The 26,640-nt window shown below is 36.0% G+C and overlaps 4 protein-coding genes across 6 annotated transcripts in view; 3 read left to right on the forward strand and 1 right to left on the reverse strand.

The window, feature by feature from the left end:
• The window catches only part of LOC107040618 (disintegrin and metalloproteinase domain-containing protein 10), a 21,936-nt gene extending 10,192 nt beyond the window's left edge, over positions 1-11,744 (forward strand). The window contains exons 5-17 of one of the 2 annotated variants that reach the window (XM_015260760.1): positions 1,834-2,089; positions 2,835-2,942; positions 3,658-3,833; positions 4,909-5,049; positions 5,445-5,569; positions 6,767-6,895; positions 7,035-7,203; positions 8,429-8,598; positions 8,828-8,995; positions 9,718-9,845; positions 9,913-10,027; positions 10,163-10,297; positions 10,723-11,744. In XM_015260760.1, the coding sequence (XP_015116246.1) occupies positions 1,834-2,089; positions 2,835-2,942; positions 3,658-3,833; positions 4,909-5,049; positions 5,445-5,569; positions 6,767-6,895; positions 7,035-7,203; positions 8,429-8,598; positions 8,828-8,995; positions 9,718-9,845; positions 9,913-10,027; positions 10,163-10,297; positions 10,723-10,998 (2,096 nt within the window). In that variant the 3' untranslated portion in view covers positions 10,999-11,744. The remainder of the gene's footprint in view (positions 1-1,833; positions 2,090-2,834; positions 2,943-3,657; positions 3,834-4,908; positions 5,050-5,444; positions 5,570-6,766; positions 6,896-7,034; positions 7,204-8,428; positions 8,599-8,827; positions 8,996-9,717; positions 9,846-9,912; positions 10,028-10,162; positions 10,298-10,722) is intronic. The other variant, XM_015260761.1, reaches the window with a different exon arrangement.
• Positions 11,334-15,351, reverse strand: LOC107040629 (ras-related protein Rab-27A). 2 transcript variants are annotated; one of them, XM_015260777.1, is made up of 5 exons: positions 14,841-15,351; positions 14,705-14,775; positions 13,551-13,665; positions 12,336-12,448; positions 11,334-12,021 (listed from the first exon to the last, which is right to left on the reverse strand). In XM_015260777.1, the coding sequence occupies exons 1-5, from the start codon at positions 14,982-14,984 to the stop codon at positions 11,940-11,942; spliced, it is 525 nt and encodes a 174-aa protein (XP_015116263.1). In that variant the 5' UTR covers positions 14,985-15,351; the 3' UTR covers positions 11,334-11,939. The 2 variants fall into 2 exon arrangements, with proteins under 2 accessions (XP_015116263.1, XP_015116262.1); XM_015260776.1 differs by having other exon boundaries at positions 11,931-12,268.
• Positions 15,352-17,018: 1,667 nt separating this feature from the next.
• Positions 17,019-19,086, forward strand: LOC107040624 (potassium channel subfamily K member 2). The gene is made up of 2 exons (XM_015260769.1): positions 17,019-17,824; positions 18,343-19,086. The coding sequence occupies exons 1-2, from the start codon at positions 17,241-17,243 to the stop codon at positions 18,767-18,769; spliced, it is 1,011 nt and encodes a 336-aa protein (XP_015116255.1). The 5' UTR covers positions 17,019-17,240; the 3' UTR covers positions 18,770-19,086.
• A 1,043-nt stretch (positions 19,087-20,129) lies between these two features.
• On the forward strand, positions 20,130-26,110 carry LOC107040620 (NHL repeat-containing protein 2). Its single transcript, XM_015260764.1, has 7 exons — positions 20,130-20,440; positions 21,470-21,636; positions 22,071-22,230; positions 22,898-23,537; positions 24,085-24,310; positions 24,399-24,707; positions 25,395-26,110. The coding sequence occupies exons 1-7, from the start codon at positions 20,257-20,259 to the stop codon at positions 25,788-25,790; spliced, it is 2,082 nt and encodes a 693-aa protein (XP_015116250.1). The 5' UTR covers positions 20,130-20,256; the 3' UTR covers positions 25,791-26,110.
• The last annotated feature ends 530 nt before the right edge of the window (positions 26,111-26,640 follow it).

Consider the following 26,640-nt stretch of genomic DNA (forward strand, 5'->3'; position numbering starts at 1 on the left):
GTATAAAAATACAACTGCGTGAAACACACAGGCGTATCAAAGTGCAACTGCGTGAAACAGACAGGTGTATAAAAATACAACTGCGTGAAACAAACATTAGTATGAAACTTCAACTGCGTGAAATACACAGCAGTATGAAAATTCGGCTGCGTGAAACACACAAACTTCACGCATGCGTGGAGTGTATGGAGTGTACGGGAGTGATTCACGCAATGGTGCGAATAGTCACGGCCATTTGATTTCTTTCTAGCCAAAAGTCTGCCAACTCCATAAATTCGTTGGTTTACTCAAAAATCAAAATTATTCTCATGACTAAATACGTTGTTATCTCAATCAACACGATCATACGTTGTTCCAAGTAAATTATAATTGAAGTTAGCACTTCGTATGTCGATTCAGGATGAATATTGTTACGCGGAAAAAGCTTTGAGATTGTAGTGAGACGTCGTTTTCAGGTTGCTGCAATCATTTTATGTGGAGATTTCAACTCCGATATCTATAGAAATGAATCTCTATGGAATTTCATGAAAGAAGAATTCAATTTAGAGTGTTGTCAAACTCCCCCAACAACTCTAGGCAATACTCATCTCGATTTAACTTTCACACGTAGTTTAAATATCGAATTATTTCGTGATGTATCATACTTCTCCTATCATCGACCTATACTCAATAAACTCAGTTTGAAACATTAATTCGTATCGTTTTTCCAATTTCCCAAGCATCTACGCAACATTGACGTATTCACGCAAAACTTACAGCTGTATCAGCGATACAGCCAACCAGGAATTTTTATTTATTTAATTAACGCATGCGAACGGAGGGATGGCGGTGGCTCAGATAGACTCTGCAACCCCCTCCCCTTGTTGGATAAAATTTTCAGCCCTCCTCTATTATGCATCCCCCCTCCACCCCCTCTCGAAGTCCCAATTTTCGAGATTTTTTTTTAAACTTGATTTTAAACTCAATTCAGTAGCGAAGTGGTAAAACGGTACCAGTCAATTTTGACTATTGGCCAGTTTTCAATGAATATCTCGAAATCTAAGGGAGATAGCAAAATTGTTATTATAACCTTTTTTGTAGAGTCGATTGAGTGCTACAACAAATGTAGCTACGAACATTTCACTATCACCCTCAGATTCGGAAATATTCCTCAAAAACTCAACTGAGAGATAAGCCGACTTAAACCGCTTTACCACTTCGCCACTGAATTAACATAATTATTTTAAATTGAAGTTTAAAAATCAAAGTAAAATAAATCAACTGATGTTATTAATGAATGCATCAACATCACCAATTCATTTTAAAATAAATTAAAACGTAACTTTTTCGTATAATTACATGTTGATGCACGAAATATACCTTAACCCAGTTGAAAAGTGAAAAGACCCAGGGACGTGTGACGTCGTTACGTCGTTTTCCCTCGTCTATCCTTTCATTACACCTCAGTGTTGTCGTAAAGGGTGTCAGATACACTGGGGTTCTATCCCATTGCCCCAGTATATCCCCTCTGAATCTTATGAAACGAGAGGATCTCCCCAGAAAACGTGAAAAAAACCTCCACCAGATATAATAACAGTGTAAAGAACATGAGAATGAAATGAAAAGGGTAAAAGCTCCTGGAGAGCACACACTTGGCTGAATGGCTCGTGAAGTCTTTTTGAGAATTTTTTTTTAATGCAATGAGAGACTGTTTAACGCTTTAAACTCTATCTGCTTGTTCTCCCAAAGTGTTTCTTCCATTGCTTGAAGATTGCAATTGCATTCAGGACATTAACTACACCTGAGTCGATTTATCCCGGTGTTGAGTGCAATTTTATCGTTCTTTTGTTTCAGACGATGAGAATTCCAAGGTACAGGGTATCATCACTGAGAACGGCTTGTTTGATGGCACGGTTATTACTGCTGCTGATGAAATTTACATTGAACCTGCAACGAGGTATGCTAGACTTGTGAGGCGAAATGCAGATGTCAGTTATCACACTATTGGATATCGAGCTAATGACATTGCAACGCCAGTGGCTGCTCGAATGATACGTCAATATGGAACTGGTGGTCTCATTGAGGATGTATCATTCAATCAGACGCATACGTAAGTACAACAATATTTACATCAATTACATAATTCAGCAGCGAAGGGGTGGAACGGTTCTACTCGATTTTGGCTATTGGCCAGTTATCACTGAATATCTAGAAATCTAAGGGAGATAGCGACATTTTTGTCAAGAACTTTTTTGTAGCCCTCAACTCGTTCTACAAAAAAGGTAATTACAAAAATTTTGTTATCTCCCTTAGATCCGGAGATATTCCACGAAAACTCAACCAAGTCGAAACGGTTATACCACTTCGCTCTTGAATTACTTTAATTAATTTGAATTCATTTATTTATTTTATTCGAATTCTGCTTGTGTTTTAATTCACGTCAAGTGAATTGTTTTTTTACGTTCATTCTCCCCTTGAAATAAATAATTAGAAAGGTATTGCTGGAATTCACTGAAAAAAATTGAAATGAAAAATTTTGCGCGTCACATTTTACTGATAATTTCGTTAATCAACGAATCATTCGATTTCCCTGTCAGTACAATGCACCCCGTCCACCCACTCAGGATGCATTTACAAGTGGCAGGACACACTACAATTTCCACCGATAATATTAGCATAAACATGGGCCTACTGCAGCTGAAACTTCACGTCGATTAATTACAGATACATGTACTACCCGTAATGAACCGTGAGTGGGCGTGGAGTATTACCCAAATAAAATAATCCCTTCAGCATTTAGTTTCCAAGTTACTGGGATAAACCAGCCGAATGCACGAAAACACGTATGTTTACAGATTAAATCCCCCAAGGCAGACACTCGACAGAGCATCCACTAAAGAATTCTATTTGAGAGATAAAACTATAAACCGATCGAATAGCATTTACGGCGACGAGACTGACAAGTATGTGATGGGATTACTCACAAAATATATGATGAAATTACTGCACGAAGCATCCGATAATACGCTAAAATTCTCTCTATTTTTTTCCGTTAAAGTAAAACAAACAAAAATGTATTTTTTTAATTAAAAACAAATATGAAAACATTTGATTTCACTGGTTAAATGAATGAATGAATAAATACACCCAGAAAAATTATTCATTTGAATGAATGAAGTGAAGTTTTTTTCAAATGAAATGAAAAATTGTAGTCAAAATTTTGTTTATATTAAATAAATGTTGGTTCACTATTAATGAATTTTTATTTGATCCAAATAAATTCTTTATTTATACGAAGTAAACGGTTTTTTATGTGAAGAAAATTCCTTTATTTAAATCAACTAAGTTTTTTCTTTAAACTAAATAAATATTTATTCATACTTCAAATTTATTATCGCTTTGAGTTGAGTTGAAACACCCAAAATGGTCAATACGACCTTTTTCCACATAGCCCACGAACATTGTTGAAACACACTTTCGAAATTCTTCAAAAAAAAAGAAAATGTGATATTCTTAAAATAAGAAAACTGTTTATTCGAACTAAATAAATTGTCTGTTTAATATAAGTAAATCCTTTTTATTGAAATGCGTAAAAAATGTCAAATTAAGATTTTTATTTGATTAAAAAAATTTTTTTTCTGGGTGTATGTTTGAAAATAAAAAAAATAATAATTTCAGGGATCGATTGGGACGCGTCCTACGAAACCGGAAATCAGTTGACCCAAAAAAAACAACGTGCATGTTGTATCTGCAGGCAGATCACACGTTCCTCGATCACTATAAATCGGAGGAGGCTTGCATCGAGGTCATGACCCGTCACGTTCAACGAGTCAATTCGATATACCGTTACACAGGTGATCTCTTTTTAAATATCAGTGCATCATCACTCGATTAAATGCACATCAGTGATTTTACCTCATCACGTTATCACTTTTTTTCTCCCCCTCCCCCCCCCCCCCCCCCCCTCCCCGCCCACCCATTTGAATACAAATCACCCCTTCGTGTCTTATCAGGCGAGCACAAGTGATTCTCGTTCGAATATCGTTCATCGTGCGATACCTGTTATCGTCACGTACCAGTAATTAACACGTAATTTATTCCCCCAATGAGTCTATGAATTTTAAACAGCTTGTGATCATTGATTAATTGAAGAATGAATTTTCCCTTTTGCTTTTACAATTAGCATTGTAATTGTTCAGATTTAAGCTTTGGATTTTTCGTGTTATTTCAACTCATTATGATCCAAAAAATCCGATAATGCAATTCTTAGATCGTGTCCGTATTGTAGAGCCCTATCAGCTGCCATTAAGTGAAATTTAATTCATTTATTAATTTTTCAAATTTTTCACAAAATGTTTTTTTCACGATAACTAAAAAAACATTCTGAATTGATTGAATGATGGCTTAAAAAATTTGTTTGGATATCCTTTCGACCGAGTTCGAAGATAAAGGCGATCGCCATAATCGTTAGTTTGATTTATTTAAAAATTTGCAAAAATTGTTTTTTTTTTAATCTCAACGGCCGGGAAATCTTTGGATACACTGAGACAAATATCGTCATAATATCACAAAACTAATTTCTTGCGCCAAATATCTCATCTTTTGAGGATAAATTTCTTGGGATCAGGATTCCGGGCAATGCGTCAGACAGTGTCAAATTTCGGGGAAGTGTTCATGACTTGAACATGAACATTTTATCATAAAGTGAGAATTTCTTGCCACAAGAAATCGGTTTTTTCGTGTCAGAAGATGAGGAAATCGACTTGACCTCTTTACCGCTTCGCGACTGTATTCAATTTAATAAAATGAAATAAACAACGAATTATACATTTTAGAAGGAAATGATACTGCCAATTTATTAGCAAAAATAATTATACTTTATTCAATATAACAGCAATTTCCCACTTGTTTTTCTTGGAACAATTGCAGATTTCAATCAGGACGAACAGCCGGATAACATAAGTTTTATGATAAAGAGAATTAAAATATACGGTAACGATGCACTTGATAATCCGTCGTATCGTTTTACTGGAAAGTACGGAGTTGAGGAGTACCTCGAGCTCTTCTCAGGTGAGTTTGCAAAGAATTTTCAATTATGCTCGTGTAGTAATACCACCCGTAATTCTCACTCGAGTCCTTTGAGGGTAAATCAGGGTCTTGAATATGATTCTGCGCTTCAACTGAATTTTTGAAATCTCAGCGTTAAATCATATCGTAAAAGGAGTTGGCAAAAGGGGATAATGATGTAAATGAGTAAAGTCTTCTTTCACGCGTTTTTTCCAGTGGCAATTCACTTCCATTTGGCTATTTCCCCGTTCACTCAATTCAATTTGGGGTGGGTTTTATGCTCACTCTGAGGGGGGTTTTACCCTTTTTTTTTATACGCTCGTCTTTCTCTCCCACTGTGTCTGATACCTAGACTGGGTTTTCTATTCATCTGGTGCACGTTTTCCGGTTAATTCCAGAGGAAAATTACGACGCTTTTTGCCTGGCGTACATGTTTACTTATCGTGATTTTGAGAAGGGAACGCTGGGGCTTGCGTGGACTGGGGATCTGAAGAATGCGGGAGGAGTTTGTGAGAAGAATGGGGTGAGTTGTGGGTTTAATTCGTGATGGGGATTTAAATTTGCGGGTTTTTAACTCTTTAACTCACATGATTTGACGCTTAAGACCTCGAAAGCTTTAAATTATTTCGAGATATCCTTCGGACTTTTTCATTCCCATTTGGCTGGGGATTCATGGCGCAAAGTTTTCCACGCGGTTCAGTAATTTTTTTACTCAGGAGGCCTCGCAATAAGTCTATCCACGAGGATAAAATCATCTCAAGAGAAATGAAATCATGAAATCTGGATTTAAGGAGATCCAAGTATTTTTTACAAGTTTGGTACAGACCACTATAGATTCAACCACTTTCAATCATCAAATTTGTCAACTAAATTGGGTGAGAAAAATTTGAGGAAAATGATGAATATTCAGTGTCATCCAAAGTATATTTTTCATAAAATTATTATTTTTATAAACATTCGTTGTTTATAAATAAACGATTAAAATTGTTCAGACTTTCAGAAATCTTATTTTTTTAGACATGAAATCGATTTCTAGTGAAATTCTGAATATAATAAATTTGTTACGATTTCGAACAAATAATTTTTATAGTGGAAAATTGATTGTTCATAAATTTTTTGCAGAAAATGCTCGGAATTTTCAAAAATTACAATTTTTTAATAATATAGTCAATCTTCCTCCAAAATGTTTTCCAATTGTTCAATATTGAGATTCGAATTCAGGCCTGCTAAGTTTGAATAATAAAATCATTGTAAAATGCCTGAAAACGTAGAGTCAAATGGGGCTCAAATGAAAGTTCTGATGTTCGACTGCGAAAATAAAGAAGCATTTCACCGAAGAAAAAATAGCCAAAATACTTAGATATCCTTAAGAGACTTCGGGAGAAGTAAAACTACTAAAAAGTTTGGATTATCAATGCTCAGTTGAAAAAGGACGGAAAAACCTGAAAATCAATCTGGCAATTTGTCAATTAAATTACGTGTGAGAAATTTGAAAAAACCATGAATATTCAGCGTCATTCAAATTACATTTGCACAGAATTACTGTCTTTCTTAAACATTTGTGGTTTATAAATAAATAATTGAAATTGTTTAAACTTTCATATAAAATCATCTCAAGTCAAATAAAATCCTGAAATCATGATTTAACATGATTCAAATGACGCGAATAATCAAAATAAATCCCAGAGTAAAGGCCTTATTATCTTGCATTTGATCACAGCACTATCGAGGCAGTATGAAGTCCCTAAACACGGGCATAATAACTCTCCTGAACTACGGAAAGCACGTACCACCAGCGGTATCACACGTCACTCTTGCCCACGAAATTGGTCACAACTTCGGATCGCCGGTAAGTTTTCGCTCTAATCACTTGTTTCAATGGCCACCCCCCTCCCAAGTTAAATGAACCTCTTGGTGGACCGGACTCTTGCACGAAACTACGTGGTTTTAATTAAATTGAAATGTCCTGTGTCTGGTAATCATGCCAGCATGACCCGGACCAGTGTTCACCCGGAGGTGAGGATGGTAACTTCATAATGTTCGCACGAGCGACCAGCGGGGACAAGCGAAACAACAATCGATTCAGCCCGTGCAGTCTACTCTCCATCAATCCCGTGTTGAATATCAAGGCACGCTCCAGCAAGGGCTGCTTTGCAGGTAAATCCCATTCCTCGTGCTCACACGATCATCGATCGCTATCTCTATTTGTCCAATTACTGGTCCAATACCCCCTGTCTTTGCCATTCGAACGGTTTTCCTGTTGATTTTGTAAAGATGATGCATTCGAATCTTGTTCGTTTTTATAACTGCGTTTTATTTTTTTTACCGATACGTGAGTAAAATCTGTTATCGGTTTTTTACCGATAACAAGTGGGCAACTGCATTTTTCTATAAATGACTACAGCGAGGGACTACTCACTCCCGAAATCACGGCGCCACTCTGACATGAAATCATTCCGAAATCAGCGAAATCACTGAAATCAAGCGATTGTTTCGTTCTGTCAAATAATTCTACATTCAGACCCTCGCAAGACTCGAATCGACCTATTACCCGAATGAGATTTAGAAAGACTTTTGTGTTGTCTTTGTTTTGGTCACAAAAGAATAATTTTCGTAAGAATACTTTTCTCTAACATAATCCCATCTAATCATTTCCTATGACGTCACAAAGATGTGGAACGCTGTATAAATTCTCTTTTTTAATATACATATCAATTCCTCTTCATACAGTATTGTAATTTGAGAATTACGGAAAAAATATATATAATAAAAATAAGAACGGAGAAAATCAAATTAATCTAATTGTGAAGACGGCAATGGAACGAAAATTAAATCAAATAGAATAGTATAAAGTCTAGCGACGGGCGCGAAGCGCTCGTTGGCTGGTGGTCCATTATCGAGATTCAAATTCAGACCTGGAAAGGTGTAAATAATAAAATCATTGTAAAATGTCCGGAAACTTAGGGTCAAATGGGGCTCAAATGAAAGCTCTGATATTCGACTACAAAAGTAGAAAAGCATTTCACTGGAAAAAAAATAGCCGAAGTACTTGGATATCTGTAAAGCCTATATTCATGAAGAAATTAACGCAATTCAATTGATTCCTTATGAGAAAATTTCGATAAAATGAATAAAAAAGGCGACATTTATACAGACAGACACGATCTAAATCGCATATTCGGACCTTCTTTACCAAAAAATTGGGAACTTAAATGAGGGCGATTCCAAAGCTTCCATTCGGAAGCAAATTTACATAATAAATGTGAAATGACATAATAGGGTCTTTATTTGGATAGAAAAAAGCATAGGTTAACGCAAAAAAAAAAATCAATTTGATTCAGACAAATTAATTTCCTTAATCCTCATCGCATCGATTTTCCAGAACAACAAACCGCCATTTGTGGAAATGGAGTTGTCGAAGAGGGAGAGGAGTGTGATTGCGGTTGGGAGGAAGATTGCAATGATCCTTGTTGCCACCCTCAACGACTTCATCATGCCCCTTTCGAGATACCCTGTCGTCTAACCGAAAATGCCGTCTGCAGTCCCAGTCAGGTGAGAGCCCACTTCTACTTTGGTACTGTAAATATTTAATCAGCCTCGATTCTAGTTGAATCCCAGCCACTTGAAGTGTCTTGGTGTCTCAATACTGTGCAGTATTTAGTCGAAGTCGTTTGAAGGATTCAGTCTTAACACTCTAGTTGGCCGCAGTTTATTCTCTCCTAGTAATCGACGCAATTCCAACGAGATTACTGAATAAACACTTTGCTTTCGGTTATTAAAGGGCCCGTGCTGTTCGCCCGAATGTTCACTGCGTAATGGGGAGAAATGCAGGGATAATAACGGATGCAGAGACGCCAGTTTCTGCGATGGACTCACTCCCCAGTGTCCTCCTTCCATTAATAAACCTAATAAAACTATCTGCAATGAGGAATTTGTCTGCTATATGGGGGTACGTAGTTAAATGAAGACTTTCTTGGTTTAATGTCTCGGGATTTAGGAGAGGTACGACTATTTGTTCAGAGCAGAGTGACTTCAATTGGCAATTATATAACTTTTATTACAGAACATGTGAAATTTCAAAATTCACTGAGATTTCAATGCATTCCCAATTTTACTTGAATTCTCAATGAAATTTATTCATTGGAAAGTCAAGGATACTTCTATTTGAAATTTTCTGGTTTCAGACAATTTTCGTCGATAAATAGAAGTGAAATTTACAATTTTCATTCATTTTTTCATGAAATATTGAAATTTCAATTATGAAATTCCTCAAAATTCCAAAAAGTATAGAAAAAATTTCAGTCACAAATTTTTAAACGTACAAAAGAGAAGATGAATTCACAGACATTTCATTGGAAAAATTTCCAGGATGGCAGAGGAAGAATTTGTTTTTTTTTTACGCAACAGAAAGACAAGAATTTTCCAATTTATCGGAAATTCAAGGATCCATCTACTTTTCTGATCTTATCAATTTTCATAAAAATTAAACTGAAATTCACAGTTTTCCTTAAATTTTCCATGAAATTTGATAAATTTCAATGACGAAATTCCGTAAAATTCCAGTGAAACTATGTGCCAAAAAAATCTAAAAAATGTACCGAAAATTTCAGCCAAAAATTTAAAAACGTGAAAGAGCAAAGATGAATTCACAACCATTGGATAAATTTTCAGGAGTGCACAGGAAGCATTTGTCTTGCTTACGGCCTAGAATCTTGCCAATGCAGTGCGGGCCCGATCGATCCTCCAACCAAAAGTTGTGAATTATGCTGTAAACTACCCGGCGAGGAGCAGCCGTGCATGTAAGTATTCATCACATCTCCATCCCTATAAATCAATTCATTTCAATCTGCGTTCCATCACCTACAGATCATCCTTCGAGTGGAATTCCCCTCCCTACGAGATTCCCAACATGATGTCAAAGCCAGGCACACCCTGCAACGACTACAACGGCTATTGCGATATTTTTCAGAAATGTCGGGAGGTAAATTTCATCATTCAATAACAGAGTTTTTCCATCAGCGATATTGAATCAATTCGCTTGATACAAGGTTATTGCATTACTGTACTTCACAATATCGAAGTATTTGATTTTATTAGATTTTTTTTTAATGAATAGGTCGATCCCACGGGACCTCTGGCAACTCTCAGACGACTATTACTGTCTGATATGAGTATGGAGAGGGTTCACAGATGGATAACCGACCGGTGGTATGCTATTACCCTTGGGGTACTCGGTATCATCAGTAGCTTGGTGAGATTATCATGACGAGTCATTCAATTCTAAAGCTGATTATTTCCAATTATTTCCAAAAATCCAGTATAATTTTTTTAATGTTTTTAAATCATTCATTTTCGCTTGCTTTGTCACTATGGCTTAATAATCTCATATCAGCCCTTAAACATTTTATACATTTATAATAATATACTAAGGGGCTACGCCCCCTGCTCGATCCGCTCGCCAACCCCATATGACCCACACATAATGCCCATATGATCAGTATATTATCCTCATATGACCCATGATCCTCATTCTGACCCTTGTTACCCTTATTTCGACCCTCAATCTGACCTTTAATCTTGTGGCCCAAAAAGTGTTGACCCTGAAACCGTCACAACTAAACAAAAATTCTCCAATTTCTCCATTCCCATATTATCAATGAATCCTCACTTTTCCAGATTATCCTAACGATCTCATTCAGCAAGCCTTCAAAGTCCAACCTCCGGATGTTATACCCAACATCGGAGGATTCATCGATCCGGCATTTGCATCCCGAGCCCGAGGCTGTTCGACCCAAGTCCAAGTGGATAATTAGCACAATGAGTGCATCGAAAAGTATCTCGAGGATCAAACGCAGGCTTTTAGAAACCATGAAGAGCATTGCATCGCCGAGAAAAACCAGTGACTTGGTGGCACTGCCTGCTAATGATATCACGAGGTCCATTAAAATGTGACAATGCTATTGACACTGTAACTGAGAGTGGAAACAGTATTTTTGAAATTGGGCAGAAATATGGTGGACAGATTCATTATGCAAAAAATGTGTCCATCATCCTGCCAGTGATATTAAGGTGTAAGAGACTGAGCTGATGCTCTTCGTGTAAATATTGTAAATGAGGTGAATATTAATTTGTTATTCAAAAGCTGCACCAGATTATTTAATTATGAAACTATTCGAGGGTAATAGTGAATAAATCACGGCATAATATTGTTGATGTGGGTAGACTAGATGAACTAGTTGTGTTGAAACTATTTAATTAAATATCAATTGAATATTGAAGATTGAATATCATTTTTACTAAATGAATTTTATTTTTTAACAACTTTCCAACTGACGACATCGCACGTTTTAACTCGAACGCATCATTTCTCTTGGAATACATTTCAGAAGCAACAACATGAAATTTATTATAAATATAACACGCTTTTAAATATAATTTGTTTTGTGCCATTGATTAATTCATAAGCATTGACACAGAGGTAAATTGATCGTTTTTTGGCATCGAAGATCACAAAGTTTTTTTATACGATATTCAAAGCATCTATTATATATTTGATAAATGTTTCTTTTGAGTTATTTAATTGGAGAACTGTAAAAACTGTTTTTTTAACGAGGATTCAATCACCGAATTTGATAATTCAACACTGATATCTGTAGAACTGGAATATAAATTGATCGTTTATTGACTCTTGTCAGTAATTTTGTCTCGTGTTTATTATTTTAACTACAAATATTATCCCTGAAGTACTCCTGAATTTTCACCAAAACTTTAGTAGAAAATGCAGTAACTCCAGTAAAAATGACAGTATTCTTTGAAATTTCAACGAATTTACCCATTTATTGACTAGAACTTTGGTGAAATCAGGTTTAATTTTCAGTATTTTTTTTCACCCGTCAGGGGTGAGAATTCCCTTTCATAATGCCGTCTGAATATCTCTCGTCATCTCCCCAATCAACCACCCCTTCCCTCTCGAGTCTAAAAAAAAAAATAGATGCGTCAGAGCTGTCGAAAAAAATTGCTCTACGCATAATGACACTGTCAGCAATAGCATGGATTTCTAGGTCTATCAGGCTCTGGCTCATGGCATCGCAAAACTCGCTGATGAGGTAGCAGTGACGTGTCCACAGTAGCTTCCATTCTACGCATAACTCTATCTAGTAAAACATCAACAGCGCGTGCAATATTCTGTCCAGTGGCTGCACTAGTTTCCAAATATACCATGCTAAAAGAATTCAATGAATTAATTAAGCAAAGCGCAATTTATTGAGAAAAACTCGTGCTCCCCTCACCCGTATTTTTCGGCGAGTTCTCGCGCCTTGTGCTCGCTGACCACCCGACGTTCCTCCAGATCGCACTTATTCCCACAGAGTACAATATCTGGCTCCTCGCAATACGCGTGAGTCTATGAAAACCATGAAACCCCGAGTAATCATATCAGATGGCATCCGCTCCAAATATTACGGTAAAAATATTACGGCAAATGATATAACGATCCGAATTCTTACGGGGTCTGATTATTATTTTTTGGACCCTTACTGTGACCCTTATCCGTATCTTACTCTGAACCTTGTGACCCTTATTTAGGCCCTTGTCTGACCCTTATTACACCTTATTTGGGCACTTAATTTGACCCTTGTGGCCCTTAATCTACTCTCGTGACCCTTATTCTGACCCTCGTAACCCTCATTCTGATCCTCATGACCCTTAGCTTGACCCTTAATTCCCCTTATTCTGATCCTCATGGCCCTTATTTTGACCCTTAATTTTGGAGTCTTAATTTCGAGTGCCAAATTTTCATCACCTGAAGTCGATTTGGATTTTTATAATATAATAGAAATCCTATGGAGAATTCGAACATTTCCTGTAGAAATTTCCAGATAGGATTCCCTATAGGATTCATTATCACGTTTTTCCTATTGTATTTCTTAGGGATATGTTTATATAGGGGTTATGTGGGGGTCATATGAAGGTCATTAGATCCTCATATGAGCCTCCTACGACCTCGGCGTGACCCCCATATATCACCATGTGACCCTCGTATGGCCCTTATGACCCACATGTGACCCTTATATGATTCCCACAAGGTCCCCACATGACCCTCATTCCCATCTGACCCTTATGACCCTCAATTTCATAGGAAATCCTATTGAAAATCTTATAGGATATGCTATAGGAAATCCTATCTGAAAAATCCTATAGGAAATGATCAAATTCTCTATAGGATTTTTTCATACGTATATTGAAATGCTACAATTTGGTGTAAAATTTCCCTTGGTCTATTTACTCCGTGGTCTATTTTTTTGAGGTTCATAACTTTTCCGTAATATTTTGTCCCGTCATATTACCGCATAATATTTTTTACCGTAATATTTAGACCCGCAGTCATATCAGATGACGAGAATAGACATACAGAAAATTGATACGCGGAATGAGGTCATTGGGTCAGTGGACAATAGCCTCATATCGAATAAAATGTAATGAAAAATCGAAATTGGATGCTCTACCTTGAGCTGCTCCAGCCAATTTCTCACTTCGAGAAATGATTGCTCATTCGTCAGGTCAAACAACAGAAGAAATCCCATTGAGTCGCGATAAAATGCTGTCGTTAAACTCCGAAACCTAGATTGTGTCATTCATTTCAATCAATTATTTCATTTTTTTTAATGGAAATTTTAAGAGTGAAAAATTATTGAAAAACAAGGAGTATTTCGCTATTTGCTTTGCAATTTATGTGGAGAAAACTCGAGGCCTATATGACATTATCTACACTGTAAAGTGCGTCTATTGCATCTCAAATGTTTTCATATTTTTAGAAATTGAGAAAAATTGGAAAATCAGATGTTGAAAAAAATTGTAATAATTTTTTTTATTATGAAAAATTGAAATTTTATAGGCAGTTGACCAGTAATTTTCAAGAGAGTGACATTGAGTTTGATTTAGAAAGGAAATAATCAATGAAAATTCAATGAAATTGAATTTTTTTTAGCAGCAGAAAAACGAAAATTCCTCAATTCACTTAAATTTTTTCATTTTTTTTCAATAGAAATTGTGAAGGACTGAAAAATTAACTATTAAAAAAAATAATCATATACACTGTTAGAAATTTTTAGAAATTTCCTGGTAAATGGGATAGTAATTCTCATGAGAGTGACATTAAATGCGATTTAGAAGAAAAATAGTTATGAAATTTCAAGTTTTATGTAGAATTCAAGGAAATTCATGAGTTTTCAGTGACAGTGAGCCGCAAATTTCACAACTTGATTGAATTTTCAATGGAACATGAATATTCAGAAACAAAATAACACGAGTTTTCAGTTTTTCCCTGAACTCTCCTAATTTTTCCAAATTTTCACGGAATAAATGAACAGAAAAATCAAACATTTGATTCATTTTCAGATCATTCGAACCTAAAAACAATGGACTATTTGATTTTTCCATGACAAGATTTCCTGAAATTTCAGTGAAAATTAAACATGATAAAAATTTCCGGGATTTGACGCGAAAAATTCAGAGAAAAATTTTTTAAAGTGTAATTCTTTGTTCTACAATCCCGAGAAACCTAGACCTAAAATGCCTTCATATTTTCGCAAACTGAGGAAACTAAAAAATCAATGACTGAAAGTAATCGTGACAATAATAATTTTCCATAATCAATTACCTCTCCTGTCCGGCAGTATCCCACAATTGCAAATGCACCCGCTGAGTTCTGCCATTGGTAGTTCTATAAATCTACTCCATTCGCCCACAATGAATTCGTTATAATGCGATAATGAGGCATGAGAATAAATTCTTACCACTCGTTTTTCCCGGAAATCAATGCCCACAGTGGATACAAAACGTGCGTTAAAAAGTCCATCGGTGTAATGATACAAAAAGCTCGTTTTACCGACTCCAGAGTCGCCGAGTGCCAAAAATTTGATCAAGTAGTCGTAATCCATACTTAATAGTTTAGATTAAAAATCTCTTAACGACGAATTATCTATCAACAATTTAATTCTATCGTCGGTGTTCAGTGGTTACCCCCAATATTGTGAAAAATTAATGAACAAACATGTGCCCAACTGCATGTACCTGAACACCTGTTGCCATACGCTTGCAATATCGAAGCGTATCTTTGAGCATTTAAACCCAGAAAACAAATATATCAACCAAACTTCTCCAGTTAACAGCAATAACATCAATTTAACCCTTGTAATTAAGTTTAAACAAGTTGAACTTGTCACTTTGGCAGTTTGATAAGTTGTTTAACTACACTCTACAGTTACCAGTGGCAATATGGCGATAGACGATTAAGCTACTGTTGTACATGACGAACACAAGCGACTATTGCCGTAGAAGCTTTAGATGTATGGCATTTAGCTTCTTCCTTCAGCAAGGGCATGCGTATTGCGTGTGAACAGACCGCAGGTGTAACTGTGTCGTTTAATTTATTCGTGTAATCTTCAACACGAGGGGACAACAATGAATTCATTCCCGATGGGCTGTTTCACCTGAATCTTTTCAGCGAGGGAAATGAAACATTTGGCTTCAGGAGGAATTGACGGGAGCGAGGGGGATTAATTGAGCGCGGCGCGCTTTCGTGAGGGAAAAGCTCACCTTCATAAATAACCAATCACCAGTTATGCCACTGCCGCATCATATTTTGCGTCAGATGGAAAGGCAGCATTAACATTGTCTCGATTGAATCATACGTCAGCGCTGTGAAGGTCTCATAATAGCTATACATTGTTGCAAAATTTTCCGCGGATATTTCAAGGAATTTTGTCATTGAAAATTCATAATTTTGGGGAGAAATCCGTGGGAACTGTAAATTTCAGTTTAATTATTACCGGAAATTTGGGGAGAAAACGGAAAAATTTAAAGAGCACTGTCAATTGCTGTTCTATTTTTCCCTGAAAATGAATAGAAAACCAGAAATTTGAATTGAATTTTCAGGACAGTGACACTGGATGCGATTTAGGGAAAAAAAAATTATGAAATTTCAGATTTCAGTGAAAATTCAATGTAATTTGGCACTGAATAGTCATATTAGATTGGAAATTCAAATAAATTAAGGCATTCTCGTCTTTATGATGCTTAAAATTCTGGAATTTTACTGGATTTTCAGTGAAACCTGAAATTTCATTATTTTTTCCCATAAATGTTCATGAGATTTCATTTTTTTCTAACAGTGTAGTTGTTGGAAAAAATTAGAAATTTTAGATTTCAGACTTTAGCAATAATTTTGAGAAGAGTGAGAATGAATTGGATTTTTACATGCAAAAACAATAAATTTTCAGATTTCAGTGGAAAATCAATGAAATTCCACATCTTTTAGCAACAGGAAGACGAGGATTCCTCAACTTTGTTGGATTTTATGTAAAAAGATGGATGTTTCGTCCTAAATTCCGGCGAATTTTCAATCAATTGAAAATTTAAGAGTATATCTAACTGCATTTTCTTGATTCCTATCAATTTTTATAGAATAATCAAACTGAAATTTACAGTTTTCACCCATTTTTCCATAACACTTTGATTTTTCGATGACGAAATTTTCTGAGATTGCGGCATAAATACAGCAGCTTTTATTGATATCCTGAGACACAAATGAATTGCAAATAATTGCAAAGAAAAAAGTAGACAAATGTATTCCAAGTTTTTTTTTCTAAAATTTCATAATGAAAAAAAAGAAAAATACCGCGTAAAAATCGTAACAAATTTTTCAAGAGAATTAAACTTCACCAAACAAAATAATCCCGAAGAAAAATGATATCCAAAAGAGTCAAAGCCCACTTCAACTTCAAATGAATGAGTATTTGTTTGTTCCCGAGATGACAGCCACCACGTCACTGTGAAATAAGCTTAAAATCTCCGAAGCCGTAGTGGGGAGGGGCTCTAAACACAGCTGGATGTCAACCAGCATGAGAGTTATCTGGCGTCTCGGACGAAAATAGATGAAAATGAAAAATGCCGGAGGAAGAGAAACACGAAAATCGCGGTGCGTGGCCAGTCCCGCGTGGAACAAAATCAGTGGTTGAGACGTTGATTAAAACCCAGTGAATAGACCCACTGTCCAATGCAACATCAAAACACATTTGCCGATTGAATTTATGAATTGATATCGGTTTTATCGAGCGTAAGAGGCAGCTGAAAAATCGTGAAAACACATCATCATCGGGGAATTGTCTTCACCCAGTGAATTAATCGAGGAAATAATGAAGAGGCATTATGTGAGGTCATCGGTGCGGAGTAGAGACTCATCAAGCACATCAACAGGTTTAGACCCCAGGGAAAGAGTCAAGGACTGCTGCAGGAAGCTGGTGGCATTCATGTGCACGCAGGTTGGTGTTGGTGGACTAGTCGTTGGTTACGCTATCGTCGGGGCAATGGGTTTCATCGCCATCGAGACGCAGGAGGAGTATCCCCACGTATCGGCGATCATAAAATTGCGGAGGAACTTCTCGGAGCAGTTGTGGAATCACACGGCGGGAGACAGAAAAGTCAACATCATCAACAAGACCGCGTTCTACAGAAATACCGATGTTATCCTTCAGAACTACCAGAGCAGTGTGGTGGCTGCTATCAAGGGGGGATACAATAACAAGACTGTCCTGGAGGTCTGGAGTGTGCCTGCTGCTCTCATGTACAGTTTGTCGGTGTTCACCATGATCGGCTACGGGAATATGGTGCCCAGGACACCCTGGGGCAAGGGGGCAACTGTTCTTTATGCCATTTTTGGAATTCCACTCTATGTGCTGTATTTTTTGAACATGGGGAAGGTGCTGGCGGGGACCTTCAGGTATGGAGATGATACTTTTGAAAGCGATCACTAATTTCTTATTCATAAAGTTTGAATTTCCAAACTCATCGTGAAAACTGAACATCACATACAATTCAACTTTCAATGATTGAGAATTCAGAATAGTTGACTGAATTTTTAAAATTTTCGAGGTTTTTCAGTGCCGTATGGCTCTGAAAATCGAGAATTACTTGAATATCCGAGATATTAACTGATTCGTCAATGGAGAAATATACAGAAATTTAATGTAACTTTGTCGTTGTTAAAAATTTCAAGGTTTTCCATTTGAAATCTCAAAGAATTTTATCGTTGAAATTTCAGTTTTTTTCCCTGAGTCAAATTCAATGTCACTCCTCTACGATGGAATTCGTCCTCACATGACCACATATTCACACGTTCTCTTCAAAAACGAAATGAAGCGTTTTATCTCCGAAAATACATCATTTCCCTTGAAAGATAAAATCGTTTTGTCTTCAATAAACCGTTTTGTTATTCAAAATGAACCATCTAATCTTCAGATGGCTCTACCGCTGGTTCCACGAGTGCACCGGAAAGATCCGTCCAGGCCAGAAGATCATAGTTCCCTCGACCGCATGCCTCTGGGTGATATCCGCTTATGTCCTCGTGGGGACAATCATGTTCGCCCAGTGGGAAGGATGGGACTACTTGGACAGCGCCTACTTCTGCGTGACATCCCTCTGTAAAATTGGAATGGGGGATTTTGTACCCGGGGCAACCTTCGCCGACGTCGCCAAGGATGGACACCTCAAGCTCGTCATCAACTTCATTTATCTGCTGCTGGGATTGGGACTGCTCGCCATGTGCTACAATCTAATGAGGGAAGATGTCAAGGAGAAGGCGAAGGAGCTGAAGGCGGACGTCATCGATGCATTTGAGGAATTTCGAGAGAGGATCATCGCGTGTTGTCATTCCGATGACATTTGAGAATTTGAAAATCTAATTTATTGAGCAATAAATTATTCTCTGAATAAATCAATCTTTCAATGAGAGTTTTGATGCTTTTGTTTGAATGATTGAGGGAATGCTTTCTTTTCGAAAAAAAGCATGAGCAATATCTCGAATGAATGAGCAAACAAACGAGTAAGAGAGAATTCAATACCATTCTATGAAACATGAATAAACGAATCATAACTGTCCAACTGATTTTGGTCAGAGGAAAATAGAATTATTCTACTTTCTTAATATAGCGTTTACTGAGGTTTTCTTTGAACAAAGCTGATCATGAGATGATCTCACATTTTTTTACGTTAAGAATAGGAGAATGTGAATGTAACATAGTGAAAATGATGATCCATTTTTTCACTTTGAACAATTAATATTAATATCCAAATACAAAATTTCTGATATGAATAAAAAGAAGCTGTGACTCAATTTTACAAATTAAGTTTTAATTTTTAATTTGGCGCTGAAAACACGAGATGATAATATTCTAAGCGCGGAATTGTATTGATGAGATGAACAACAGATTAATTAAATTATCTAAAACTTGATAACAGTGTGAATACACACTTTTACCAGAGTATCAATAAACATTGAATTCCAGAAATTCACGCATGAAAAAAATCAATAGAAAACCTAGCGAATTCGTTGGAAAATTCTACGGAAATTATATTGAAAAATTCTACTTGTTTTTTGCGCTGATTCTATTGTACATTTGATAGGAAAAAGTCAATATATTTTGAATTTTTGTTCGAATTTTTCTCTTGAGATTTTTTCTATTAGAATTATTGGGCACAAATTTTCCAAGTTTTCTCCGCTGGATTTTGTTTTGTTGTGCATTACAGAATTCGAGTTGAAAAAACTTAGAAAATTGATAACCCAGCATTCTTACAGGAAAAATCTCAACAGAAAAATTCAAACAGAAATTCGAAATTATTGACTTTTTCTTATCGAATATCCAATAGAAATCCTACAGAAATCCCGCAGAATTCCTATAGAATCCCAATAGAATTTTCTAGCGAATGCGCTAGATTTTCAATTGAATTTTTTTACATTCTAATGTATTCTAGTGTATTCTGTAAACAATTGAATCGTAATTATGATTAAAGTCTTATGCAGTGAGCACAGGAATTAGAATATGAGCAAATCATTTATTCCAATAAGAAAATTTAACAGCTATATTACTTTTTGCAATGAGAATAATAATAAACAATTGATTAAAAAGAAGAATATATTCTACATATAGAATCTGCCAGGAAAAAGGGCATCAAATTCAAAAAATTGTCCATCTCGCCTTTACCATCAGCTGAAAACCCAGCAAACACCAGTGCCCGTATGACTCAACTTGAACTGTACAATGACTATTATTATTTATGAATAAAAACTATCGTCATTCTTTTTATCCTCAACGCTAACGCTACAACATTCTGCCCTTTATTTTTAGAGTACAGAATTGTAATAACAGTGGTGTAATGTGCGGTCAGGAGAATAAAGCCATGAGTGTGCAAGATACAGTGGAAATATTGACACAGGAGTGTATTGAACTCAGAAGGATACTAGCTGCTACGAGTGATGATAGGGAGAAGGAAAAAATTGTCCTCAAGCATATAATCAGTAGAGCCAACAGTGATTTACATGTCAACGACTTCCAAAAAGGTTTTACGTTGTTATTTTGTCTGCATGTTTTATTTAATTAATTTATTTCTTTTGCTGACGCGTTATAACCTCATTTCGAGAGTTTAGGGGAAGGAGAGATGAATCGAGTTTTTTTAATCATCTGTCTCTTCTGATTTAGTCGTACGATTTTAATTTATCAAATTTAATTTCAAAGGTATTTTTTCGGGCTTGAAAATGAAAGAAAAAATTATTGAATGTCACTCTGTGGATCTTGAGTTATTTTATCAATTACAAATGATCTCTTTCACCTCTGGAGTGGAAAATAAAAATTGTCAAGGAACTTTAGTAAATTCTCAATATCTCCTGATCCAACGATGCGATTTTGACAAATCAAATTTCACATTGAAGCCTGAAAAAATACCTTCAAAATGAAAAATAAAATTGCTAAATCTCACTCTGCCGATCTCTAATTACTGATGATTGAAAACGCTTCGTTTTACTCTCATCTCTCTCTAAACGTCAATTTCTTTATTTAATGGTGCAACAAGGTCGAGAAGAATTTTGAAATACGATTGGAATTGTCACTGTAGGTCTAGGACATTAGAAAAATCTCGAAATGTCGGTTGAAAAGACTAAACTTGCCAAGGAGAAGGCACCAGGTACCGAAGAAAATGTCAAAGTCGTTTCCAAAGAAGTGGACGAGTACAATAAACTCCTGGAGATTGAGAAACAGCTCGATGAGGAATTGAGTCTGTTGAGGAAAGAACTCGCGGGAGGGCCTTCCATGAAGGAAACCATGGATGACCTTCACGAGTATAACGACATCAAGGACTCGACTCAAATTGTTTTCGGTGCAATGGCAGAAATGCACGAGACAACGGTTTCTCATTTCCACGAGAAATACAATGTTCCGAAAGATTGAGAGAATTTTAAAATGACTATTGTATTCAGGAGGCGCTATTTACGTTTCTAACACACTTGTCATTGTTTTCTTGCAATAAACATTCATGTGCGGCTCATTGGATTATGCTTTATTTTTTTATTTTTGGGGTACTGTCATTTCGGTAGGACTCGAGTGGTTCAATGTCTCCGAGGGATTGTCAATGTCTAAACATTTGGCTGGGAAAATTGTTGTTCTCGACTTCTTCACCTACTGCTGCATCAATTGTATGCACATACTGCCGGATCTTGAGGCGGTGGAGAAGAAATATACGGTTGAAGATGGTTTGGTTATTGTTAGTATCGATTTGATGGTGATGATTCAGTAGTGAATTGAATGAGGAAAAAATCAAAATTTTTGTCGTATTTTATTCATTCTTTATTTTATATTATTTCGTTATTGATTTTGTCGTATTTTATTAACCTTCAACGCTATTAATTTTAGGAGGCAATTTTGGGAAGATTTCAATTGGAAATTTTATTCTTTACGAGAAATGTCTTGCGATGTTTTCTCTTAAATCGACTGGGTTTCGAGATAATTTTATATTCTATGAATACTAAATTGAAGAAGTGAAAAATAATTTTAGTGAAATCACACATATTAGATATCGTTATTTTCATTGAACATCATTCATCAATGAAAATAAAGTCAAATTCCCCGTCTCTCTTCACTACTGAATCCAAAAATAGAAGATAAATTGAATAATAACCAGGAAATTTGCTCAAATAGATCGGCGTGCACAGTGCAAAATTTTCCAACGAGAAAGACTCGGCTAAGATTCTGTCGGCTGTACAGAGATACAACATACTACATCCGGTAGTGAACGACGCGAAATTATCGATGTGGAGGGACATTGGAATAAGTTGTTGGCCGAGTCTAGTAATTCTGGGTATAAAAATAATTTTCAAAGCGCTTTAACTGAAATTTTGCATTAAAAAGTGTCAGATGAATCTTTCATTATTTCTTTAAATAGAAAACAAGTGGGAAATTGCTCTTGTATTGTATATAGTATAGTCACATTTTTGCTAATAAATTAGCAATATGCTTCCGAATGGTATTTTGCACATCATTTCCTTTTATCACGTATAATTCATTATCTATTTAATTTTATGAAATTGAATACGATTTCCTTTTACCGAATTTTGTCAGATTTTCAACTCAGTTGAATGTTACAACAGCATCATTATTCTTATCCCTTTCTTCTATACAACCGATTGTCTTTTTTACAGTTCTATCTCTCCCCTCAGCCCTTCGATAAAATGTCAATGGAAAAATTTTATTTACTCATACTTGAATGAATTTGAAACATCACATTTTAAGAAACCATGAAAAAGCTCACTTTGAGGGAAATTCATGAAACATTCAAAAGAAAAAGATTCAATTCCATCCATTCATTAGCGAACAAATTGCAAAACTTAACTTGTTACCATTCGGAAGCAAAAAATACGAGAATAAAAAAAAATCGTCTGATATTTTAAATCTTTTGTGCAAAAAAAAATGAATACAAGAGCCCAGCCAATGTTCACGAAATAAAAACCCCATAACTGATGAAATAGGTCCTCAAGCCCAGCCTCTGGTCGTCCTTGTCGGTGAAGGTCACCGTGAGGAGCTCTTCCTCTACACAAAAGTCGCCCTATCGTACTTTAAATCCCACAATGCAATACGCAATCACGATCTCCCTGTGCGCCCAGCGCAGCATCTCCTCCCAGTATCGACCAAAGAAAATCTCCTCTTTCCCGGTAAAGTTATTGGTTTCGAGGACGAGAACGAGGACAAAATAATCGTCTCGGATACCGGAAACAACAGAATAATTATCATTCGACTCGATGGAACAGTGGAGCACGTAATTGGAGGGTATTCGCCAGGACTGAAGGACGGGAGCTTCGAGATGGCTAGATTCAACGCCCCTCAGGGTGTTTGCCATCGTGGTGACTCAATCTATGTAGCTGATAACGAGAATCACGCCATCAGGCTCATTGATTTGAAGAGTAAAAGTGTAACGACTCTTGCTGGAACTGGTTCTCAAGGGCATGATTATCAAGGTGGTAAAATCGGCAAGGCTCAGGCTATATCATCACCTTGGGACGTTGCACTTTATGATTATAAGGAGAATGAGCAATTATTGATTATTGCTATGGCTGGGACACACCAAATATGGGCATTGTTTCTGCAGGATACTGTCTGGTGGAAGAATAAGTAATTATTTCATGATGCTTTTGATGACTATAATCATCTCGAGGATGAATTAGTTTGAAAGAAAATTTCTGAACCAGTTTCTCATGGAGAATTGAAATTTTGAAGAAAAAATGTGTTTAGAATTTTTTTTTTACGATATGTTGTAAAAATTTACGATTTAATTATGTGAACATTGAAAAATTGAGAATGTATTCTCATATTTTCCTTAAAATTCACTCATCTCCTCCTGGTTTTTGAGTTTTTATATTATATTATAGTTTCACAGAAGTTTTAAGGAATTTCATAATTCAAAAATTGAAATTTAATGGAAAAATCAATGAGAACTCAAAATTTCAATTCAATTATTCCCTAAAAGTTACCAGAAATCCGAAAAATTCAAGTAAACTCATTTTTGAATATTCACTTAATTGAAATTTGGAACTTATTATTCATGTCTCAATTAAAAACTGAAGAAAATGTAATGAACTTTAATTGAATATGCAGTCAAATCTGAGATTTCTGTATGTTTTTTCTTGATATAGTGCACTCTAATATTCATTATTAATAGAGAATACAAGGCCGGAAGCTGCGCAGCGATCGTGGGAAATGGCCGAGAGGCGAATAGAAACAACACATATCCCCACGCAGCGAGTCTAGCTCAGCCCTCGGGTCTAGCAATCTCCCCCGATTCAAAAATCCTATTCTTCGCCGACAGCGAAAGCAGTTCCATCCGAAAAATCTACCTCCAAGACGGTCGAGTCTCTCCCCTCGCTGGAGCCGATAAAAATCCACAAGTGCTTATTCACTCACTCGTTATTTCTCCATCGTAATAATTTTAATTTTCCCTAATAAATTACAATCCATAAAATTTCTCTACCCCAGGATTTGCATAATTTTGGTGATGTTGATGGTATCCAATATTGCGCAAAGTTTCAACATCCACTGGGAGTTACTTGGGACAGTAAACGTGAAGTTGTGTACGTTGCTGACACTTATAATCACAAAATTAAGCAAATTGATTCAGCTGGCAAATGCACAACGCTTTATGGAGCTGGAAAACCGAGTAAGGATCACGTGTTCGATGAACCGAGTGGCTTGGGACTACTAGCTAAGCACAATCTACTTTTAATTGCTGATACCAACAACCATTGCATCAAAACCATTAACTTGGAGAGCAAATTAATAAATACTGTGAGTAAAAGCGATTGGAAGACTCATTAAATTATTTTAATTAGAGCTGTTAGGTTGGATAATATTTTAATTGTGGTATTTTTTAATTACCTTCAATAAATATCACTCCTGGAATTAATTAGGGGATTGAATTCGAAGTGAATGAGGAAATAGTTCGAGTAGAGTTCATCGAGGGAAAAATTATCGTTCAGACCGTTTGAATTTCGATATCTGTTTCGGATTTCGAGTTAAAAATTGAAGGGTTTAAGGATATCCAAGTATTTTTTTACACTTTGGTGCAGATCACACTATAGATTTAACCATTTTCAATCGTAAAATTTGTCAATTAAATTGCGCGAGAAAAATTTGAAGAAAAATCATGAATATTCTGCCTCATTCAAATTACATTTTGCACAGAATTACTATTTTTTAAAAACTATTTCATCAATCTTCCTCCAAAAGTAAACTTTCTAATTTTTTAAAGATTTTTTAAATGTTTTCAAACGATCCAATATCGCGGTTCAAATTCAGAACTGCAAAGTTTAAATAATAAAATCATTGTAAACTGATCCGGAAATTTAGGGTCAAATGGGGCTCAAACGAAAGCTCTGATATTCGACTACAAAAGTAGAAATGCATTTCACTGGAGAAACAAGTGGAAAATTGCTCTTGTATTGTAAGTTCAATTGTGATTTTTTATCTTCCCAGATAGCAGACTTGAAGTATCCAATGAAAGTCGTTCGCCCCTTCGACAAAGTCCTGGACTTCTCGACCGAAATAAGTAACAAAGAAGCTGAGATGACGATATCCTTCGCGACTAGGTTCACCGCTGGTGTGGAATTCACTGCAAGCGCACCACAAAAATGGTCCCTAAGTCATCCCGAATCGTGGACGTCTGAGAGCCCAATGGGATCACTCAGCACGCCGATTAAACTAGAACTTCCAGAGGATGATACACCTGAAGAGCTAGCGATAACAGTTAACTTTGTAGTCTGCACGAATGGTCAGTGCATTCCGAGGAGGTTAAAGATACTGCATCGAGTGCTGCGTAAGGCAGGTGCTCCGACGAATATCGAACAAACCGATGAAATAGAAATTTTGTAAACTAATGATCGAAGAAAATTAAAAATCTAGGCATTATAATTGTATAATTGAATTTTGCACTTTTGTCTCTAATAAAATAACTCGATAAAATTGTACTCTCTTAATTGTACTTTCTTAAATACCAAATTACGGTAGACTAATTATAAATTTTTATACGAAATTTGTTGCAAGTTTATGATAGAATCAGGAAAATAAAGAATTCCACGAGATTTCGAATGTTCTTTCGTGAAATGATGAATGAATAAAACTCCAAAATCTAGTAAAAATAGTTGTGTAATTGTGCAGCTTGTCTTTAAATAAAATAACTAACTGTAAAAACAGTTGTGTGAACTCTCCACTTCTTCGAATACCCAATTACCGAAGAAAAATTCTAAGCACAGTTGTGCTAACAAATCAACAGAATGAAAATTTCAAAGGACTGCAGAGGTTACCATTCCCCAAAAGAGCAAATAAAACCACAAATCTGAAGAAGATGAAGCTCAATTCTGCAGAATTACAACTGCAATTCATCGATAAACGATCAACCAAGTAAAATAACTGCTCAAAATAATATTTTTCACAAAGTTTGCACGACTGTGCAGATTAACTCTGCCAGATTACGAATGCATGTCATGAACTAATGAGTGAATAAAACTTCAAATCGTGGAAAAACAATTGTTTAATTGTGCAGCATGTCTTCAAATAAAATAAAAACTGTAAAAACAGTTGTGTGAACTCTCCACTTCCTCGAATACCCAATTACCGAAGAAAAATTCTAAGCACAGTTGTGCTAACAACCCGCCAGAATAAAAATTTCAAAGGACTGCAGAGATTAGCATTCCCCAAGAGCAAATAAAACCACAAATCTGGC

This window comes from Diachasma alloeum, unplaced genomic scaffold (assembly GCF_001412515.2).
Source record: "Diachasma alloeum isolate Michigan unplaced genomic scaffold, Dall2.0 Dall_scaffold_00339, whole genome shotgun sequence".
Lineage (NCBI taxonomy): Eukaryota > Metazoa > Arthropoda > Insecta > Hymenoptera > Braconidae > Diachasma > Diachasma alloeum.

What these genes read in the sequence shown, in the direction of transcription:
- LOC107040629 (XM_015260776.1), bottom strand. Translation starts at nt 14,984, where the DNA reads ATGGATTACGACTACTTGATCAAATTTTTGGCACTCGGCGACTCTGGA. An exon ending in ATTTCCGGGAAAAACGAGTG is followed by an intron (nt 14,776 to 14,840) that starts GTAAGAATTTAT and finishes CGAATGGAGTAG; the next exon opens with ATTTATAGAACTACCAATGG. An exon ending in GAACTCGCCGAAAAATACGG is followed by an intron (nt 12,269 to 12,335) that starts GTGAGGGGAGCA and finishes GAATTCTTTTAG; the next exon opens with CATGGTATATTTGGAAACTA.
- LOC107040624 (XM_015260769.1), top strand. Translation starts at nt 17,241, where the DNA reads ATGAAGAGGCATTATGTGAGGTCATCGGTGCGGAGTAGAGACTCATCA. An exon ending in GTGCTGGCGGGGACCTTCAG is followed by an intron (nt 17,825 to 18,342) that starts GTATGGAGATGA and finishes TCTAATCTTCAG; the next exon opens with ATGGCTCTACCGCTGGTTCC.
- LOC107040620 (XM_015260764.1), top strand. Translation starts at nt 20,257, where the DNA reads ATGTGCGGTCAGGAGAATAAAGCCATGAGTGTGCAAGATACAGTGGAA. An exon ending in TGTCAACGACTTCCAAAAAG is followed by an intron (nt 20,441 to 21,469) that starts GTTTTACGTTGT and finishes TCATTTCGGTAG; the next exon opens with GACTCGAGTGGTTCAATGTC. An exon ending in TTGAAGATGGTTTGGTTATT is followed by an intron (nt 21,637 to 22,070) that starts GTTAGTATCGAT and finishes TTGCTCAAATAG; the next exon opens with ATCGGCGTGCACAGTGCAAA.